This window comes from Chiloscyllium plagiosum, chromosome 4, assembly GCF_004010195.1.
Source record: "Chiloscyllium plagiosum isolate BGI_BamShark_2017 chromosome 4, ASM401019v2, whole genome shotgun sequence".
In the NCBI taxonomy this organism is placed as follows: domain Eukaryota; kingdom Metazoa; phylum Chordata; class Chondrichthyes; order Orectolobiformes; family Hemiscylliidae; genus Chiloscyllium; species Chiloscyllium plagiosum.
In genome coordinates, this window is record NC_057713.1 from 72,303,119 (window position 1) to 72,324,578 (window position 21,460).

The window sequence follows — 21,460 nt, forward strand, 5'->3', positions numbered from 1 at the left end:
TTAGATGAAGGGGTAAATGTAGGGGAATGGGTCTGGGTGGGTTGCGCTTCAGTGGGTCGGTGTGGACTTCTTGTTTCCACACTAAGTAACCAAATCTAATCTAAGTAACGAGCAGGTTAGACCGAGGAGAGCCAATGGATGTTCTCTATATCGACTTCAAGAAAGCCTTTAACAAGGTGCTGCACAGGAGGCAACTGAGTAAAATAAGGGCCCATGGCATCAGACGCAAGATGCTATCATGCATAGAAGCTTGACTGTCTAGCAGAAAGCAGCGTGGAGATAAAAAGAGTCCTTCTCAGGATAGCAGCCGGTGACAAGAGGTTTGCAAGGCTCAGTGTTGAGACCACAATTTTTCAATTTATACATTAACAATCAAGAAGAAGGAACTGAGAGCATTTTGGCTACGTTCGCAAATGATACAAAGATAAGTAGAGAGACAGATACCATTGAGGAGGTATTTGGACAGAAGGATTTGGACAGGTTAGGAGAGTGGGCAAAGAAGTGGCAGATGGAGCACAATGTGGAAAAGTGTGAGATCATGTACTTTGGAAGGAAGAAGAGGCATGTACTATTTTATAAATGGAGAGAAAATTCAGAAATCTGAAGTGCAAAGAGACTTGGGAGTTAGTTCTAGGCCAGAATTCTCTCAAGGTAAACTTGCAGGTTGAGTCAGTACTTAAGAAGGCAAATGGAATGATGGCATTTATTTTGAGAGGACTTGAATATAAAAGCAGGGATGTACTTCTGAGGCTCTGTAAGGCTCTGGTCAGACCACATTTGGAGTATTGTGCACAGTTTTGGGCCCCGTATCTCAGGAAGGATGTACAGGCCTTGGAGCAGGTTCAGAGGAGGTTCATGAGAATTGTCCCAGGAATGAAAAGTGTAACATGTGAAACTTGAAAAGGTTCAGAAAAGATGTTGCTCGGGTTGTAGGATTTGAGCAATAGGGAGAGGTTGAATAGGCTATGGCAGTTTTCCCTGGAGCATCGGAGGCTGAGGGGTGACCTTATAGAGGTTTATAAAATCATGAGGAGCATGGATAGGGTAAATAGACAAAATCTTTTCCTTGGGGTGGTGGAGTCCAGAACTAGAGGGCATAGGTTTAGGGTGAGAGGGGAAAGATGTAAAAGAGAACTAAGAGGCAATGTTTTCACACAGAGGCTGTTACGTGTATGGAATGAGCTGCCAGAGGAAGTGGTGAAGGCTAGTATAATTGCAACATTTAAAAGGCATCTGGATGGGTATATGAATAGGAACGGTTTGGAGGGATATGGGCTGGGAGCTGGCAGGTGGGACTAGATTAAGTTGGGATATCTGGTCGGCATGGATGAGTTGGACCCAAGGGTCTGTTTCTGTGCTGTACATCTATGACTCTATGACCAGAACTAGAGGGCATAATTTTATGGTGAGGGAGGGAAAATATAAAGGAGAAAGTGAGGTCTGCAGATGCTGGAGATCAAAGTTGAAACTTTATTGCTGGAACAGCACAGCAGGTCAGGCAGCATCCAGGGAACAGGAGATTCGACGTTTAGCTTTAAATTAAGGGGGGGTAGATATAGGACTGATGTTAGGGGTAGGTTCTTCACTCAGCGAGTCGTTAGTTCATGGAATGCCCTGCCAGTAACAGTGGTGGACTCTCCCTCTTTATGGGCATTTAAGAGGGCATTGGATAGGTATATGGAGGATAGTGGGTTAGTGTAGTTTAGGTGGGCTTGGATCGGTGCAACATCGAGGGCCCAAGGGCCTGTACTGCGCTGTATTCTTCTATGTTCTATGTTCTATGTTTCGGGCACAGGCCCTTCTTCAGGAAAGGGAAAATATAAAAGAGACCGTGTGGAATGAGCTGCCACAGGAAGTGGTGGAGGCTAGTACAATTGCAACATTTGAAAGGCATCTGGATGGGTATATATGGAATGAGCTGCCAGAGGAAGTGGTGGAAGTTGGTACAATTGCAACATTTAAGGGACATTTGAATAGGAAGAGTTTGGAGGGATATGGGCCAGGTGCTGGCAGGTGGAACTAGATTGGGTTGGGATATCTGGTCGGCATGGACGAGTAGGACCGAAGGGTCTGTTTTCACATTGTACATCTCTATGACTCTATGAATAGGAAGGGTTTGGAGGGAAATGTGGCAAGTGCTGGCAGGTGGGACTAGACTAGGTTGGAATATCTGGTCGGCATGGATGGGTTGGACCGAAGGGTCTATTTCCGTACTGTACATCTCTATGACTCTATCTCCTTGTCCAAAGTACTGATCTCTTTCCTCCCCCCTCAGTTCTCACCTTTCCCTGCCCCTAGATCCTGATTAGTCCCCCCACCCACCAGTCCTGAGCTCTCTAACCTATTTGTTTCACCATCTCTCCCCGCAACCCCCCAAAAAACCCGACTTCAGCACATGTAACCTTCCCAAGGTGCAATCGGTTCTCCCGAAACATTGATTCCGCTTTCTCTCCACAGATGCTGACAGACCTGCCGAGGTCCTCTTATGTTTTGTAGCAGCCAAATCACTGTGGTACACAAGGAGGCTACTTGTTCCTCACTTCAAGGGAGCCCACGTAGACCCTGGCAGATGGAGGTCATCAGCTGTGCATGCTTACTTCGAAGAACACAGAGGACAACAACAGCGCCCTTTTAACCAGACTACTGGAGAGAAATGGAAATAGAATTAATAGTCCAAAGATGTGCAGGGCAGGTGAATTGGCCATGCTAAATTGCCCATCGTGTTAGATGCATTAGTTAGAGGGGAATGGGTCTGGGTGGGTTACTCTTAGGAGGGTCAGTGTGGAGTTGTTGTGCCGAAGAGCCTGTCTCCACACTGTAGGTAATCTAATCTACAGTAATCACAGTTGTTTTGATAGCAGTAGGGGCGGGCCCACAGTTCAGTTCCATGCCATTCGCCGTGCGGACGGTTGGTGCATGCGCGTTTTGAACGATTTAAAAAGAAGTGGTCTTGCGTACAGAAGTGGCACTGGCAGCGAGTTGATTGACCAACTAACTAACTAACCAAGCAAACATGAGCGGCTGTGGTGGTATCCTGATCCGCGGCGGTACAGTGGTGAACGAGAACAGCTCGGTGCTGGCCGATGTCTATATTGAGTGCGGGCTGATCCAGGCAGTGGGTTGTCAACTGCCCCATCCCAAGGGCTGTCGAGTAATTGACGCCACTGGTAAACTAGTGCTGCCCGGGGGCATCGACAGCCACACACACATGCAGTTCCCCTTCATGGGGTACCAAGCTGTCGACGATTTTTATCATGGAACCAAGGTATAAACCAACTTCTTCGCTCCCCCAACCCTACCCCGCCCCAAAACAATGATATACCCATCATTGTAGCTGAAAAAAATCGGAAGGATGTGAATACATCCCAGACCGTGAGGAGGGGGTTTTCTAGAATGGTTTCGGGGTCAGGAATTTCAATGAGAAAATGGATTGATAGAGTATTTTTAAGTAAGGGTGTGAGTGGTTATGGGTGCAAGAGTCTGTGGGGGAAAAGAGCAGGAGATTGGCTCTAGGTATAGCTATTAAACGAGCCAGTGCCAGGCTCAGCACGTCTGGCAGCATTTGTGGAGAGAAATCAGAATTAAAGTTTCGCATCGAGTGATCCTTCCTCAGAAATCGTATGAAGGTAGCTTGGAGAAGCCCACGAATCCTTCTCTGTCGGAAAGTTTTCTCATGACCACTTCTCCTTTTTCATCTTGTCTAATGGGGTAGGCTCAGAATATTAACTTTAACTTCAGTTTTTTAAATCTGGAAGATATTATTTTGAACAGTAAATTTAATGAGATCAGCAAAAAGTTTCTATCCTCCAGGAATGTGTTTGAGGTTGTGCTGAGACAGTTCAAGTGTCTGCTCAATCAGTTAGCATGATCACAAAGTACATCGTCTATAAAGTCGCACAATTTCGCAGCATAATAATGCATAATTTTATTTTTCATTAATGAAATATTTGTTGACTATATTTGAGTTAACCTGATGTAGTTTTATTCATTTACCTTAAAATCAATTTGTCATGAAAAATAATCACAGCAATTCAGGCAGCATCCGAGGACAGGCAAAATCGACGTTTCGGGCAAAAGCCCTTCATCAGGAATAAAGGCAGAGAGCCTGAAGCGTGGAGAGATAAGCTAGAGGAGGGTGGGGGTGGGGAGAGAGTGGCATAGAGTACAATAGGTCAGTGGGGAAGGAGATGAAGGTGATAGGTCAGGGAGGAGAGGGTGGAGTGGATAGGTGGAAAAGGAGCTGGGCAGGTCGGACAAGTCCGGACAGGTCAGGGGATCGAGTTTCTGGAGGTTAGAAGCTAGGATGAGGTGGGGGAAGGGGAGCTCTTCCAGCATCACTAATCCAGAATCTGGTTTCCAGCATCTGCAATCATTGTTTTTACCCCATGAAAAATAATCACTCTACCTATGAATGCTTACTGAACATATATAGAACTATTTAATAATTTTGGTAAATGATAACCATAATCTAGTAAATTAAGTTTCTTCATACAAGCTAAAATTTTAATAAATAACAGGAACTTGTAAAAATAAATACAATTTGAAGATGCTTCCCCAATCAGCTCTTAATTTCCACCTGAAACTTGGCCAGTTCCATTGATGAGCTGAATATTGAGTGTTTGTTTTAAAAGATAAAATTTGCTGACAGTGCAAATTTTTTTATATTCTGGCACTGTTTGTCTTGATAGAATTATGATTAGATTATTTACAGTGTGAAAACAGGCCCTTCGGCCCAACAAGTCCACACCGACCCTCCGAAAAGCAACCCACCCTGACCCATTCCACTACATTTACTCCTTCACCTAACACTACAGGCAATTTAGCATGGCCAATTCATCTATACTGCACATCTTTGGACTGTGGGAGGAAACCGGAGCACCCGGAGGAAACCCACGCAGACACTGGGAGAATGTGCAAACTCCACACAGACAGTTGCCCGAGCCGGGAATTGAACCTAGGCTCTGGCGCTGTGAGGTAGCAGTGCTAACCACTGTGCCACTGTGTATGGAACAGTTATGGGAACAGACAAAAAAGCTAAAAATGAAACAGATGAAAAGTTGGGCCAAATTAATTGTGTCAGTGTTGCAACTTGTTTGTCTTCCTAATGTCAAGGTCACAGCTTTGTTTTTCAAAACCGACCATTGATTACAATCCAAACTACTTTACCTTTGGCCATAACTCACATGTCATCGACTGTGGTTGGCAGGGAACCCTGGAAAACCAACATTTTCCTGGCTACCATCAGTTCTGAAGATGGGTCTCCTGATCTACAACATTAACTCTTAATTTCTCTCCACAGATGTTGCCAGACCTGTTGAGCTTTTCCAGCAATTTCAGTTATTGTTTCTGAAAACTTCAATGAAATTGGCACAGATTTGCAGACAATAGCTCTGGAGTGAAACATGACTTGCATGTTAAAATAAACCTGAATGCTTAACAGTTGCATCATATTTTTAGTTTTGCAATGTATTTTAAAAGTCACTCCTAGAAATTAAGACAAAATATTACTTTGGATCTGCTCTCTAATTTGAAGAAAAAATGAACTGTCAGAAGAATCCTATTGGAAGCGATCAGATCACCACCAGCATAACTGCAGCAAAACCCACTCTAAGCCATTAGAAAACCTGTATATTATATTTCCTTAGCAGATGCTCTAAGTTGTGACTTCACTGTAAGTGTGAAGTGTAAAGTTGGTTTACATCTGGGAATGATTTAACAGGAGTGAAAGTCATAGTTTTTAATAACAGGAAATTCAGTTGAGGCAATGGAAATGGAACAGTGGAAGGAACATATTCTTCATATCTTTTGATCATGTGTCATGAACAAACCAGTGGCAAACAAAGTCCATCACCAGCACAAACTATTAGCAAGAAGAGGCCATCTAACCCCTGGAATCTGCTTCACCATTCAACGAGATCATGGCTAATCTGATTGTCTCAGCTATATGTTTCTTTTATAATCTTTGATTCTCTTGTTTTTCTGGAATTCTTTGATCCTCCAATCCCAAGCAAATTGGGACCTGGTATGATCCCATTCTACCTGCAGTTAGACTTAAAGGCAGCCAGCTCCCCATTGCTTACAGTCCATGATCTTTCTCATTCTCCAAGACACTTGTCTTCTCTTGTAGCCTGTGAATTTCCTGACTGTGAATGGAAATACCAGTTTTGATTTTGATTTTATTGCCACATGTACAAAGATAAATACAAAAGTACAGTGAAAAGTTGCTACACACGGTACCATTTTAGGAATAATGGTACATAGGTACAGAATCTTAAGAAGAAGGTAAAAAGAAAGAATAAAGTTAAAAGTTAAACATTACATTAATTATAGTACAGCGTAAAATAGATGAAGTATCATTAAAAATTACTCATTGCAGACCTTCTCAATTTAAAGAAGAAAATAAAGCAAGCTGAAAGTTTGAACATACAATCTTCCTTAAGTGCATAGCCTTAAAGGAGTCTTGCAGTTAAAGTCTGCAGGACATTTAAGAAAATTTTGATCTCTGGCTTTCCTGCCCTTAAAACAATGTCCTCTTAAATCTAAATCTAAAATGCTGCCCAAAATGTAAGCAATTTACAGCCAGTGATCAGTATAATTTATTTGTAACATAACCAGACTGCAAGCTAGAACCATCAGTGATTAAAGTAGACAGCCGCTTACATCAGTTGAAATTCAGTAACCATTAGGAATTTGTATCGTATCAAGCTCAAAGTTACCCTTTTTAGATTAGATTAGATTCCCTACAGTGTGGAAACAGGCCCTTCGGCCCAAGAAGTCCACACTGACCTGCCGAAGCGTGACCCACCCAGACCCATTCTCCTACACTTACCCCTTCACCTAACACTACGGGCAATTTAGCGTGGCCAATTTACCTGACCTGCACATTTTTGGATTGTGGGACGAAACCGGAGCACCCGGAGGAAACCCACGCAAACACGGGGAGAATGTGCAAACTCCACACAGAGAGTCGCCTGAGGCGGGAATTGAACCCAGGTCTCTGGCGCTGCGAGGCAGCAGTCCTAACCACTGTGCCACCGTGCCACCCACTAATGCCACCCTTTGTATTACCTTTAGTGATCAGTTTATTTTGGGCAATACAGCTCGACTTTCTAATGTCTAGGATTCAGTCAGTACATTTCAGAAGCAGCATGATGATATTGTAGTTGAAGAACATGTGGAGAAACCATGCATAGACAACAAAAGTAACATTCTGTGTGTCATTGCAAGCACCTGAAATTTAACATTCTCTGTAGTAGTTTGGGATGTTAGGGTTAGTGGTCATCAGGTGAATAAGTTGAAATTTGTGTGGCTTATTCACCTCCTGCCTCATCATCCAAGGCCCCATCTTCCAGGTAACGCAGCATTTCTCCTGTACTTATTTCAATCTAGTCTCCTGCGTTTGCTGCTCACATTGTGATCTCCTTTACATTGGCGAGACTAGAAGCAGACTGGGTGACTGTTCTGCAGAACACCTGTGCGTAGAAATGACCTCAACCTCCAGGTGCTTGCCAATTCAATAAATCACCTTGCTATTGTTCAGGCATTTCTGTTTTGGGCCTGTTACAATATTCTAACTAATCACAGTGCAAAGTAAAGAAGCAGCATTTCATTTTCAATTTGAGGAATCCAAGCTTCAAGGTCTCAATATTGAATTCAATAACTTCAGAAACTGACTGTTTTATATCTGTCCTCCATTTTTCTTACATTCACTTTCTCCACAGCTTGATATGTCATATTCACTTTGTGCTTTAGAATAAAGAAGTAGCAGTTATGCTTTAGTTTTAAAATAACTTCGATAGACTACGTCTGCAGTACCATGTGTAATTCTGGGCATCACACCTTAGTAAGGATATGTGCCTTTGGAGAGGATACAATATAAATTTACTTACCTGTTACATGGTTATAGTTAAAATTAATCTCTAATACTCCAACTGATATGCAGGCAGTGGTTAAACTTGGTTTACTGAGAGGTTAGTTTTAATTGAGTTTGTTCAATAAATATAATTATTCTTTAATCTTTCCCAGGCTGCTGTGGCTGGAGGCACCACCATGATATTGGACTTTGTGATACCCAACAAAGATGAATCTTTGTTGGCAGCGTATGACAAATGGCGAAGTTGGGCAGATCCTAAAGTCTGTTGTGATTATTCATTCCACGTGGCAGTGACCTGGTGGAGTGAAAAGGTACAGTGTAAAGTCATGACTGACAAATCTGTTTCACTAGTAGCAATAAAACTCCAAACAAAACCTGAAATCTGACTGGTTTTACTGATTGTTACTGATAAGTGTACAATCAAAATGTCCAATTATAGCCCCAGTGTCCATTGAGATGAGGAATGTGGAGATTTATGTCCAGGACAATAGCTTTTCACCATACCTGAGCTGACCACAATCCTAAATCTGCAGTTCAGTTGTTTTTAAGTTAGAATCTGTCATTTTACCATGATTGGCACCGACTTTCCGGAACGTTGAGCACACTAAAGAGGTTTGAAGGTTGGCCAATTTAATTTTTTTAAAGCTTTCATATGGATAAGGATTGTTTCAGCGGCAGTTGGAGTGCGAGGAGTGACTGTGTAGACCAGTGGCACAACGGAAAGGTAATTTTTAAATATATAAACTTACCTCGGGAGTTTCAGGTGCATATTTTGGCAGTGGCTACTCACCCTCCTCTAACCAAAAAAAAGTGTTTCAAAGGTAAGGTGTTTCAATTGATATTTCTTGTGTTTCTTGTGATTGATTAAAAGTTTACTATTAGTTGGTTAGTTGAATAAGACCATAGAGAAGTATTAACAATTGTTTAACTCATAAATTTGTATAAATTAATTAAGTAAGTAGAGATGGCTGGGCAAGTGGTGTGCTGTAGCTGTATGATGTGGCAGCTGGCTGATCCTATTGTGAATGGCAGTGACCACATCTGCAGCAAGTGTTGGTTGCTGAAAGAACTCTGTATTAGAATTGATGATCTGGAATCTGAGCTTCAAACACTGCGGCACATCCGGGAGGGCAAGATTTACCTAGACTCTTTGTTTCAGGAGGTAGTAACACCCAGCAGATTAAGTAATTCAAATTCAGTCAGTGATCAGGAACAATAGGATGTGACTGTAAGTGAGGCAGGTAGAGGGATTCTGAGCTCAGCAGTGGAGGAGCCTCAGCCCTCGACCTTGTCCAACAGGTATTACATTTTTTCTCCCTGTATGGATGAAGAAAAGGGCTGTGGACAGGATGAGCCAGCTGACCATGGCACCATGGTGCAGAAGGCCATTCAAGAGGAGGGAGCAAAAAGACAATAGTTGTTATAAAGGATTCTATAAATAGGGGAATAGATAGTATCTTTTGCAAGCCAGATCAGGAGTCCCGCTTGGTGTGTTGCCTGCCCGGTGCCAGGGTGCAGGACATCTCCGAACGGCTTGAAAGGATAGCGGGAGGGGGAGAATCCAGTTGTTGTGGTCCACGTTGGCACAAACAACATAGGCATAGCTAGGAAGGAGGACCTGTTTGAGGTATATCAAGCACTAGGAAGGAAATTGAAGAACAGGTCCTCGAGGGTGATATTCTCTGGATTACTGTTCGAGCCACGTGCTAATTAGCATAGGGATAAGAAAATTAGAGAAGTAAACACATGGCTAAGAGATTGGTGTGGGACAGAGGGTTTCCATTTCATGGGACATTGGCATCAGTTTTGGAACTGGGGCGATTTGCACCCTTGGGTCGGTCTCCAACTGAACTGATCTGGATCCAGTGTTCTGGCGAAAAGGATAAATACGATGGTCACTAGGACTTTAAACTTGTGAGTCGGGGGGGCGAAGGGAAAGGGATAGCAACAGGGAGTATGGAGTCAAGTAGAAAGATAAGGAGCAGGTTAGCATGTGTGCAGGGTTTAAGTTCAAGACAAACTAGGAATGAAGCAAAAAGGAAGGATAAGTAAGGTAGAGGTGATGAAAATCATGAGGACAAGAACATTCGCATTAAGGTGCTTTACATGAATGCTCGAAGCATTCGAAACAAAGTAGATGAATTAACAGCACAAATCATCGTAAATGATTATGATGTGGTAGGCATCATAGTGACACGGTTGCAGGGGGTTCTGGACTGGCAGTTAAACATCCAAGGATTTACAACTTATCGAAAAGACATGGGGGTGGGCAGGGTGGTGGGGTTGCCCTGTTAGTTAAGAATTAAATTTATGGCATAAAATGATATAGGGTAAGATAATGTGGAATCTGTGTGGGTGGAGTTGAGGAACCACAAAGGCAGAAAAACCATAATGGGAGTTATGTACAGACCTCCCTGTGGTGGTCAGGACCAGGGGCGCAAATGTACCGGGAAATAGATAGACAGCCAATGATGAAATTCAGTGTGAGCAAATGCAAGGTCTTTGGAAAAAAGAACACAAACATGGACTATATTGTAAACAGTGAGAAAATTCATAAAGCCAAAGTACAAAGGGATCTGGGAGTGCTAGTACAGGATTCTCTAAAAGTTGACTTGCAGGTTGAGTCCGTGGTTAAGAAAGCAAATGTAATGCCATTTATTTCAAGAGGGTTGGAATGTAAAAGGAGTGATGTGCAACTGAGACTTTATAAAACTCTAGTTAGGCCCCATTTAGAATACTGTGTCCAGTTTTGGGCCCCTTACCTCAGGGTGGACATACTGGCACTGGAGCATGTCCAGTGGAGATTCACAAGGATGATCTCTGGAATGGTAGGCCTAACATACGATGAACGGCTGAGGATCTTGGGATTGTATTCGTTAGAGTTCAGAAGGCTGAGGGGAGAATTAACAAACTTACAAGATAATGCATGGCTTAGAAAGGGTGGACGCTGGGAAATTGTTTCTGTCAGGCAGGGATACTTGTACTCGTGGGCACATCCTTAGAATTAGAGGGGGTCAATTTAGAATGGAAATGAGGAGACATTTCTTCAGCCAGAAAGTGGAATTCACTGCCACTGAGCGCAGTGGAGACCGGGACATTAAATGTCTTCAAGGCAAAATTTATAAATTCTTAATCTCACAAGGAATTAAGAGAAATGGGGAGTGTGCGGGTAAGTGGCATTGAAATGCCCATCAGCTTTGAGTGAATGGTAGAGTGGACTTGACTGGCCGAATGACCGTCCACTCCTATTTCTTATGGCCTTATATTCTTAAGGGAGAGGAGAAGGACTTTCATCATTTATATAAATGATTTGAATGTGAACGTAGGAGGTATGGTTAGTACGTTTGCAGATGACACCAAAATTGGAGGTGGGGACAGAAAAGAAGTTCACCTCAGAGTACAGTAGGATCTTGAATCAAAAGGGCCAGTGTGCCAAGGAGTGGCAGATGGAGTTTAATTTTGATAAATCTGAGGTGCTGCACTTTGGAAAAGCAAATCAGGGCAGGACTTACACACTTAATGGTAAGGTCCTGGGCAGAGTTGCTGAACAAAGAGACCTTGGAATGCAGGGTCATACTTCCTTGAACGTGGAGTTGCAGATAGATAGGATAGTGAAGAAGTCTTTAGGTACACTTGCCTTTATTGGTCAGCGCATTGAGTATAGGAGTTGGGAGGTTATGTTGTGATTGGACGGGACATTAATTAGGCCACTTTTGGAATACTGTACTCAATTCTGGTCTCCCTGCTATAGGAAAGATGTTGTGAATCCTGAAACGGTTTATGAGAATTTAAAATTTATGAGGATATTGCCAGGATTGGAAGGTTTGAGGCTGAACAGGCTGGGCTATTTTCTCGGGAGTGTCAGAAGCTGAGGGATGACCTTATGAAGGTTTATAAAATCATGAGGGGCATGCATAGGGTAAATAGAAAAGATCTTTTCCCCAGTACGGGGGAGTCCAGAATTAGAGGGCATTGTTCAAAGTGAGAGGGAACAGAGTTAAAAGAGACCTAAGGGGCAATGTTTTCACACAGAGGGTGTGCATGTATGGAATGAGTTGCCAGAAGTGGTGGAGGCTGGCGCAATTATAACAGTTAAAAGGCATCTCGATGAGTATATGAATAGGAATGGATATGGGCCAACTGCTGACTAATGGAACTAGATTAATCTAGGATATCTGGTCATCATGGACAAGTTGGACAAAAGCATCTGTTTCCATACTGTACATCTGTATAATTCTATGACTTAAAGTGATGAACTGATGTATTAAAAAGCTGTGTATGAATGCTTTTTGCAGTTGAAAATGTGATAAGAAATATCTTTACTCAACTGATGCAATAAAAAATACTAGAAACTAAAAATGCAATGGAATTATTAACACAATTGCAAAAGGCAACAACCAGTATTTGTTGACATTTTTAAAAGGTATCAGAGTAGATGTACTTGATGTAATATCATGGAATTTTTAAAAAGACCTTTTATAAGGTACTGCACAGATATCCGACTTAGATAATGGATATGGAGAGTAACTAGCAGAGTGGATAGAAAACAGCGAGCAATGTTTAAGGGTAACTACTCAGATTGACAGAACCTAGGAAGTAGTGCTGTACAATGATCAGTGTAGAACCACTATCGTTCACAATTGACAATAATTTAGGCATCCTAATTGAACATTTTTACAACAGGGCAGAAATAGAAATATTTCACATTCAAGATGATTTTAACCTGGGATTTTAATATATTATCATTCCTTTCCCCCAATCTTACTGTGCATGGTTTTCAGTTAAAAAGCTTTATGACCTTTTTTTCTGCTAATTTTCTTTTCATTCTTCTGAGAAGAGAATTAGTACTTTCTGTAATAGTTCCCTTTCCTGCTCCTCAAAGGAAGTTGTTTCCGATTGAACATTTATTCTGTACCTTAATTGCAGTAATCATATCTGTCAAATGATTGGTTAGTATGTGCTTTCCAAGAGGAATTGGTCAGAGGAATGATCATTAGTGATCTTGCACAGTCTCAACTAGCATTAGGGTCCTGTATCACTCCATTAATGAGAAAAATGTGGTAAAAGCAGTAGTAAACTCAGTGCCCATTTCCATGATAAATCTTGAAGTTCAGATTTTAGCTCTTACTATTCTTTCACTGAATGATGAACTCTATCGTGTGTTGTCTCTTTTTTTCAGGTTAAAGATGAAATGGAAATTCTTGTCAAAAAGAGAGGTGTAAATTCCTTTAAAATGTTCATGGCATATAAAGGTGTCTTTATGCTTCAAGATGATGAGCTATACCCTGTTTTCTGCCATTGTAAGAAACTGGGAGCAATTGCTCAAGTTCATGCTGAGAACGGACACTTAATAGCAGAGGTGGGTTGTGACCAAACTTTGGCTTTGAATGATAGACTGTGCATATCTGTAGGATAAGTTCTACATTTGACTTTTTTTTCATGGTTTCTTTTTCTACAAATTAAGAAATTCAGATAAAAAAATCTGACGGTCTCCATATTTTGAAAAGCTGGTTTTCTTGTAGTGCTAGGACGTTAATTCTCTTTGAAATAACTCCACAAAGGCTGGTATCCCATCACCAAGTCACCCTTTATTTAAGCATACACAGTACATGATACTGACCCAGCTAGCTCAGAGCTGACTCCTACAGTGAAGAGAACCCCTGGTACTCTTGTTTATAATCTGTCAGCCAGAGCTCTGTGATTAAACCAGGTTAACAGCCCCTGTTAGGGAACTCATTCTATGAGATCCACTTGACTGATCTCATTCCAAGCACTAAATCACTCCCCCTCTAAATCTAGGGATGTAGGCCCATCGTTTTTTTCTGTTGATTCTCTTCGCGCCGTTTCACACCAGGTCCAGTTCTGTCAACTCTGTCTAGGATATCTGCATTGTGTATCAGATCATGTTCCACCTCTTGCACCCAGAGCATCTTGGCTGAAATTCTTCATCTTTAATAGAGACTATGACATCTTCCATGTCTTTCTTGTCCTCAGAGGTTTCTTCAACACTAGGTGGAGGGAGACATCTCAGTTCTGACAGCCTTACCGGATGTTCTGAGAGGCAGGAATGATTTGCTCGTGCCCCATTTCATGTAGTCCATGTGCTTGTTCAGGACCACCTCTCCTAACTGAACTCAAAACATCATGGGACATGGCTTCATGTCAATCATGCCTCTCATTCATGCAGGGCTATTTCCATTGTTTCGATACCAAACTTAGTCCACCTAAGTAACTACCTCTGTCAATTAGAGGCGTCTTGTGTCCAATATTGGCGTTCCTGATGGCATTTTACCCCTCCCCCCAAGGGAAGATCAGGTTTATCTAGTGTGAAGTCTTCTCCCCATTATCAATTCTGCTGGAGCTGACCCTATAATCAAACAGGAACTGGTGCAGTTTAGTATCAAGTAAAGCTGCAGACTGTTTCTTTCAGCCTGCCTTCAAAGTTTGGACTACTCTTTCTGCCAGATCATTGAATGATGGATGTTATCCTATCACCAAGTCACCCTTTACTTATATGTGCATAGTACATGACACTGACCCAGCTAGCTCAGAGCCTGTTCCTGGAGTGAACAGAACCTCAACATGCCTATTTATATCTGTCAGCTAGGCCTCCCTGATTTGGACCAGGTTAACAGAGCCAACCAGGAAACTCATATTCTGAAATCCACTTGGCTGACCTCACTCCAATCACTACACTGTATTGTGCAGTTTATTGAAACCAAGATTGGATTTTGTTAGAATGTGAGTTTCCCCCGCCCCAAACTATTTTATGAAATTGATTATTTTTAAGGGATAAATGATTGAGCAGAGGAAGATAAAGCATGATAGAGCAGCACAATGGCTCATAGTTAGCACTGCTGCCTTACAGTGCCAGATACCTGTGTTGGATTCCACCCTCAGGGCGACTACCTGTGTGGAGTTTGCACATTCTCCCTGTGTTTGCATGGGTTTCCTCCGGGTGCTCCGGTTTCCTCTCACAATCCAAAGATGTGCAGGTTAGGTGAATTGGCCATGCTAAATTGCCTGTAGTGTTGAGGGATATGTAGGTAAGATGCATTAATCAGTGATAAATGTAGAATAATGGGGAATGGGTTTAACTGAACGGTTTGACTGAACCTGTACACAAACTCGCATCTCCAACTACAGCTGAATGAACCTCTGATGCACTCCCTCATTGGCAAACGTATCCTTTTTCAGGTAGGGAGATCAAAACTGTGTGCAACATTACAGGTATGGTCTCATAAAGACCCTGTATAACTTACAAGAAGATACCCCTACTTCTGAATCAAATCCTCTTGGAATAAAGACAAATATACCTGTTTCTACACTGTAGGGAATCTATGATTCTGTGATAGGAAGGATCAAGGCAGTGGAATTAGCTTGAATCACAGGAAGGAGATAGTATATACATGTTGCAATGAATAGATTTCTTGTCGTAAGCCTCTGTCGTTTTAATGAGATGATAGAGATACAAATAGAAATGTCAGACAAATTAGATTACTTACAGTGTGGAAACAGGCCCTTCGGCCCAACAAGACCACACCGACCCGTCGAAGCGCACCCACCTAAACCCATTCCCCTTCACCTACATTTAACACTACGGGCAATTTAGCATGGCCAATTCACCTAACCTGCACATTTTTTGGACTCTGGGAGGAAACCGGAGCACCCGGAGGAAACCCACGCAGACAAGGGGAGAATGTGCAAACTCCACACAGTCAGTTGCCTGAGGCGGGAATTGAACCCGGGTCTCTGGCACTGTGAGGCAGCAGTGCTAACCATTCTGCCACCGTGCCGCCCACGGTGTATAGATCCATTGGTAAAGAACATGTTAAATCAGCAACTGAATTAAATTTATGGAAGATATTGAACACAAATAAGGTCTCAAGCTCTTTACGAAGGCAAAAGGAAGCAAAGTAGATTTCGTGAACCAAAGGAAGACATTCTAATGTTAAACAAATACTGGAGATGACTGTTAAGGAGAAAATAATATGAAGTTTACACTTTGATGTGAAAATCTGACAGGTACAGTATTATATATATTGACTCACTTGATTGTACAAAGAGGTCTGGGTGTTCTTGTATACTAGTAAATAAAAATAGAGAGGCAGGTGTAACAAGCAATTATGAAGTCAATTGGTATATTTGTCTTTATTCCAAGAGGATTTGATTCAGAAGTAGGGGTGTCTTCTTGTAAGTTATACAGGGTCTTTATGAGACCATACCTGTAATGTTGCACACAGTTTTGATCTCCCTACCTGAAAAAGGATACGTTTGCCAATGAGGGAGTGCATCAGAGGTTCATTCCAGCTGTAGTTGGAGATGCGAGTTTGTGTACAGGTTCAGTCAAACCGCTCGAGTTCAGAAGAATGAGAGGATGAGCTTATAGAGGTTTATAAAATCATGAATGCATAGACAGGATAAATCGACAAAGTCTTTTCCCTGGGATGGGGTAGTCCAGAACTAGAGGGCATAGGTTTAGGGTGAGAGGGGAAAGATATAAAAGAGACCTAAGGGGCAACTTTTGCACGCAGAGGGTGGTGTGTGTATGGAATGAGCTGCCAGAGCAGGTGGTGGAGGCGAGTAAAATTCCAACATTTAAAAGGCATCTGGATGGATATATGAATAGGAAGGGTTTGGAGGGATATGGGCCAGGTGCTGGCAGGTGGGACTAGATTGGCTTGGGATATCTGGTCGGCATGGATGAGTTGGACCCAAGGGTCTATTTCCATGCTGTGCATTTCTATGACTCTATGATGTGATTGAACTGTATAAAAATCAAATATGACTTTACAGACTAGAAGATGGTTTCCCTGGCTGGGGACTCTTGAGTCAAAAAGCGTGGTGCTGGAAAAGCACAGCTGGTCAGGCAGCATCCAAGGATGTTCCCTAAAGCACTCTGCTGGGAGGCGTCCAGTCTCCCCAATGTAGAAGAGACCGCATCGGGAGCAACAGATACAATAAATGATATTGGTAGATGCGCAGGTAAAACTTTGATAGATGTGGAAGGCTCCTTTGGGGCCTTGGATGGAGGTTTTGCATTTCCTGTGGTGGCAGGGGAAGGTGCCAATACGGGTGGGAGTATGGGGGGTTGTTGGGGGGCGTGGACCTGACCAGGTTGTCACGGAGGAACGGTCTTTGCCGAAGGCAGAAAGGGGTGGGGAAGGAAATATATCCCTGGTGGTGGGGTCCGTTTGGAGGTGGCAGAAATGTCAGCGGATAATTTGGTTTATGTGAAGGTTGGTAGGGTGGAAGGTGAGCACCAGGGGCGTTCTGTCCTTGTTGCGGTTGGAGGGGTTGAGTCTGAGGGCGGAATTGCGGGATGTGGATGAGATGCGTTGGAGGGCATCTTTAACCACGTGGGAAGGGAAATTGCGGTCTCTAAAGAAGGAGGCCATCTGGTGTGTTCTATGGTGGAACTGATCCTCCTGGGAGCAGGTACGGCAGAGGCGGAGGAATTGGGAGTACGGGATGGCATTTTTGCAGGAGGTAGGGTGGGAAGAGGTGTAATCCAGGTAGCTGTGGGAGTCGGTGGGTTTGTAAAAAATGTCAGTGTCAAGTCGGTCGTCATTAATGGAAATGGAGAGATCCAGGAAGGGGAGGGACGTGTCAGAGATGGTCCAGGTAAATTTAAAGTCAGGGTGGAATGTGTTGGTGAAGTTGATGAATTGCTCAAACTCCTCGCGGGAGCACAACATGGTGCCAATGCAGTCATCAATGTAGCGGAGGAAGAGGTGGGGAGTGATGCCGGTGGACCTGAGATTGAATCTCACTATAGCAGATGGCGGAATTTGAGTTCAGTAAGAATCTGGAATTAATGTCTGACCATGAAACCATGTCAAAGAACAAAGAAAATTACAGCACAAGAACAAGCCCTTCAGCCCTCCATGCCTGCGCTGATCCAGATCCTCAGTCTAAACCTGTCGCCTATTTTCTGTATCCTTCTGCTTTTTACCCATTTATGTTCCAGGCACCCAGCACCCTCTGTGTAAAGAACTTTCCACGCATATTTCCCTTAAACATTTCCCCTCTTTTCTTGACCCCTAGTAATCGAGTCACCCACTCTAGGAAAAAGCTTCTTGCTATCCACCCTGCCTATACCACTCATGATTTTGTAGACCCCAATCAGGTGCCCCCTCAACCTCCGTCCTTCTTCATAGCTAGCACCCTGCATACCAGGCAACATCCTGGTGAACCTCCTCTGCACTCTCTCCAAAGCATCCACATCCTTCTAGTAATGTGGTGACCAGAACTGTATTCCAAATGTAGCCAAACCAAAGTGCTATACAACTCTAAAATGATCTGCCAACTCTTGTACTCAATGCCCCGTCCGATGAAGGAAAGCATGCCATATGCCTTCTTGACCACATTATCGACCTGCATACCACCTTCAGGATACAATGGACCTGAACACCCAGATCTCTCCGTACATCAATTTTCCCAGGGTCTTTTGCATTTAACGTATAGTTTGCTCCAGAATTGGATCTTCAAAAATGCATTACCTCTCATTTGTCCCGATTGAACTCCACCTGCCATTTCTCCACTCAACTCTCCAATATATCTATATTCTGCTGCATTCTGTGAATGTCCTCTTCATTATCTGCTACTCCGCCAATCTTAGTGTCATCTACAAACTTGCTAATCAGACCACTTGTACCTTCCTCCAGATCATTTATGTTTATCACAAACAACAGTGGTCCCAACATAGATCCCTGTGCAACACCACTGGTCACAGTTCTCCATTTTCAGAAACTCTCTTCCCCTACAACGCTGTCTCCCGTTGCCCAGCCACTTCTCTATCCATCTAGCTAGTACACCCTGGACCCTATGCGACTTTACTTTCTCCATCAGCCTACCACAGGGAACCTTGTCAGATGCCTTACTTGAAGCCCTTCCCTCATCAATCAACTTTGTCACTTCCTCAAAGAATTATATTAAGTTGATAAGACATGACCTTCCCTGCACAAAACCATGCTGTCTGTCACTGATAAGCCCATTTTCTTCAAAATGTAAATAAATCGTATCCCTCAGTACCTTCTCCAGCAGCTTCCTTACCACTGATGTCAGACTCACCGGTCTACAATTACTTTGATTATCCTTGCTACCCTCTTTAAACAAGGGGACAACATTAGTAATTCTCCAGTCCTCCAGGACCACACCTATGTTTAAGGATGCTGCAAAGATATCTGTTAAGGACCCAGCTATTTCCTCTCTCGCTTCCCTCAGTAACCTGGGATAGATCCCATCTGGATCTGGGGACTTGTCTACCTTTTAGAATACCCAACACTTCCTCCCTCCTAATGTCAACTTGACCTAAAGTAATCAAACACCTATCCCTAACCTTAACATCTGCCATGCCCTCCTCCTCGGTGAATACCGATGCAAAGTACTCATTAAGAATCTCACCCATTCTCTCTCACTTCATGCATAACTTTCCTCCTTTGTCCTTGAGTGGGCCAACATTTTCTCTAGTTACCTTCTTGCTCCTTATATATGAATAAAAAGCTTTGGGATTTTCTTTTACCCTTTTTGCTAAAGATATCTCAAGACCCCTTTTAGCCCTTGTAGTTCATCAGTTCAGATTGGTCCTACTTTCCCGATATTCTTCCAAAGCTTCGTCTGTTTTCAATTGCCTAGATCTTATGTATGTTTTCTTTTCCTCTTAGCTAGTCTCACAATTTCACCTGTCAACCATGGTTCCCTAGTCTTGCCATTTCTGTCCTTCCTTTTCACAAGGACATGTCTTTCTGCACTCTAAATCAACCTCTCTTTAAAAGCCTCCCACATATCAAATGTGGATTTGCCCTCAATCAGCTGCTCCCAATCCACATTGCCCAGCTCCTGCCAAATTTTGCTGTCATTGGCCTTCTCCCAGTTTAGCCACTAGCCAATTTATCAGTTCATTCATCTTCTCAGAGCACAATTTGACTGCTCCTACTCAGCTCCTCACTCTCACTGCTCCTGTTGCTGCAACATGGAGGCCACTGATTCCATAAGGTAAGTATTTAAATGGGAAATTTACCTTGCCAGCAGCCCCCGGCCCTCGCTCTTACTGCTCGTGCTGCAAAATGGTGATTGTTGAAAAAACACATCTGGTTCACTGTTGTCCTTTACAAAAGGAAACTGGAATCCTTATCAGGTCTGGGCAACATGACTTCAGACCTGCAGCAGTGTGGCTTCCTCTCAACTCAACTCTGGGCAGTTAGGGAAGGGCAATAAATATTAACCTGTGAATTTAAAAAAGGGCCCTTAACCTGTGAATTTAGAAAAGTTTATTGAATATATTTCAGAAAGATAAGTATTTAGATTTTAAAAGCATGAAGGGGAATTGGTAGAAAGCAGGAATATGGTATTAAAATAGAGGATCAGCATGATTATCTTGATTAGTGGAGCTGGTTTGAAGGCCTGAATGGCCTACTCCAGCTCCTAGTTTCTCTGTTGGTATTTTCTGTCTGAAGGGGCTGAGGAAAGGAATTTCAGGGCACAGGACCTGCCAGTGATAATATGATGTGTCTGTCCACATGCACATCTGTGTCTATGTCTAGATGCACAGAACCAGTGGTTTGTGGAGAGGGGTTGTTGATATGGAGGAAATTAGAGAAGGCAGTACTTTAGACAGAGACTTTAAATTTTAGCCACCTCATCGTGGTGAAAATGAGAATTCAGTTGAGTTGAAGTTAATAGAAAGCATAGAGTGCAAGGTTGGCAAAAATAAATTGAGTTGAAAAGGTCATAAGTACAAATGAGGGTTTCAGTGACACATGGCTGATGTAGGGTGTTGACCAGCTATGTTGTAGCAGTGTAGGATAAAATAAGTAAAATCGCCATTGTACCACTGGACCATTGGGCTACTCTATCATTTAAGAGACACAACTAGTGGTGGTTTAAGCTGAGATTTGAAAGGTTGAGAAGAAGTCCTTCAGGTAAACTCAGCCAGTACAGGATTTGGATCCATGCTGTTGGCATCACTTTGCATTGTAAATAAACCAGTCAGCTTAGCTAACTGGCCTTCTCTTGAATAGGACACTGCCATTCATCCATGGTGGCTGGGATGGAAATTCATTTGGCAACAAAGGTTTGGACCTTTGTTTTCGGCTGAAAATGGAAGCTTTAACCTTTCCAGTATTAGCAGGAGGTAGCTGGGCAATCAATCGAGCAACACAGAAGGGCGATCCGGAGAGGCAGTGAAAAACTTGAATAGTCTTTAACCTCATGCTGTTGTCACTAAGATCCAGCATATGGCTGAGTAAGAAGAAGAGATGCAACCTGGATCCTAGAGAATTCCAGGGAAAACTTTGTGTTACAAATGGAAATGGAACTGACTACGTACCTCGTGGTCTTGCATAAAAGTGATATTGCTTCGTACAATGCATTGCCACACACTCTCAATTGTCACAGGATGCCCAAAATACACCTTACTGCCCATTAATTTGCAATTTGAGCGGCACAGTGGTTAGCACTGCTGCCTCACAGTGCCAGAGACCCAGGTTCATTTCCCGCCTCGGGCAACTGTCTGTGTGGAGCTTGCACATTCTCCCTGTGTCTGCGTGGGTTTCCTCCAGGTGGTCCGGTTTCCTCCCACAGTCC

At 43.0% G+C, this 21,460-nt stretch overlaps 1 protein-coding gene across 5 annotated transcripts in view; it reads left to right on the forward strand.

The window, feature by feature from the left end:
* Window positions 1–2,831: 2,831 nt before the first annotated feature.
* Window positions 2,832–21,460, forward strand: part of dpys (dihydropyrimidinase) — a 72,527-nt gene continuing 53,898 nt past the window's right edge. For 3 of the 5 annotated variants that reach the window (XM_043688415.1, XM_043688417.1, XM_043688416.1), the window contains exons 1-3: window positions 2,833–3,265; window positions 8,026–8,184; window positions 13,053–13,232. In XM_043688415.1, coding sequence (XP_043544350.1) covers window positions 3,014–3,265; window positions 8,026–8,184; window positions 13,053–13,232 — 591 coding nt within the window. In that variant the 5' untranslated portion in view covers window positions 2,833–3,013. Of the gene's footprint in view, window positions 3,266–8,025; window positions 8,185–13,052; window positions 13,233–21,460 lie in introns of all 5 variants that reach the window. The other 2 variants (XM_043688418.1, XM_043688419.1) reach the window with 2 other exon arrangements.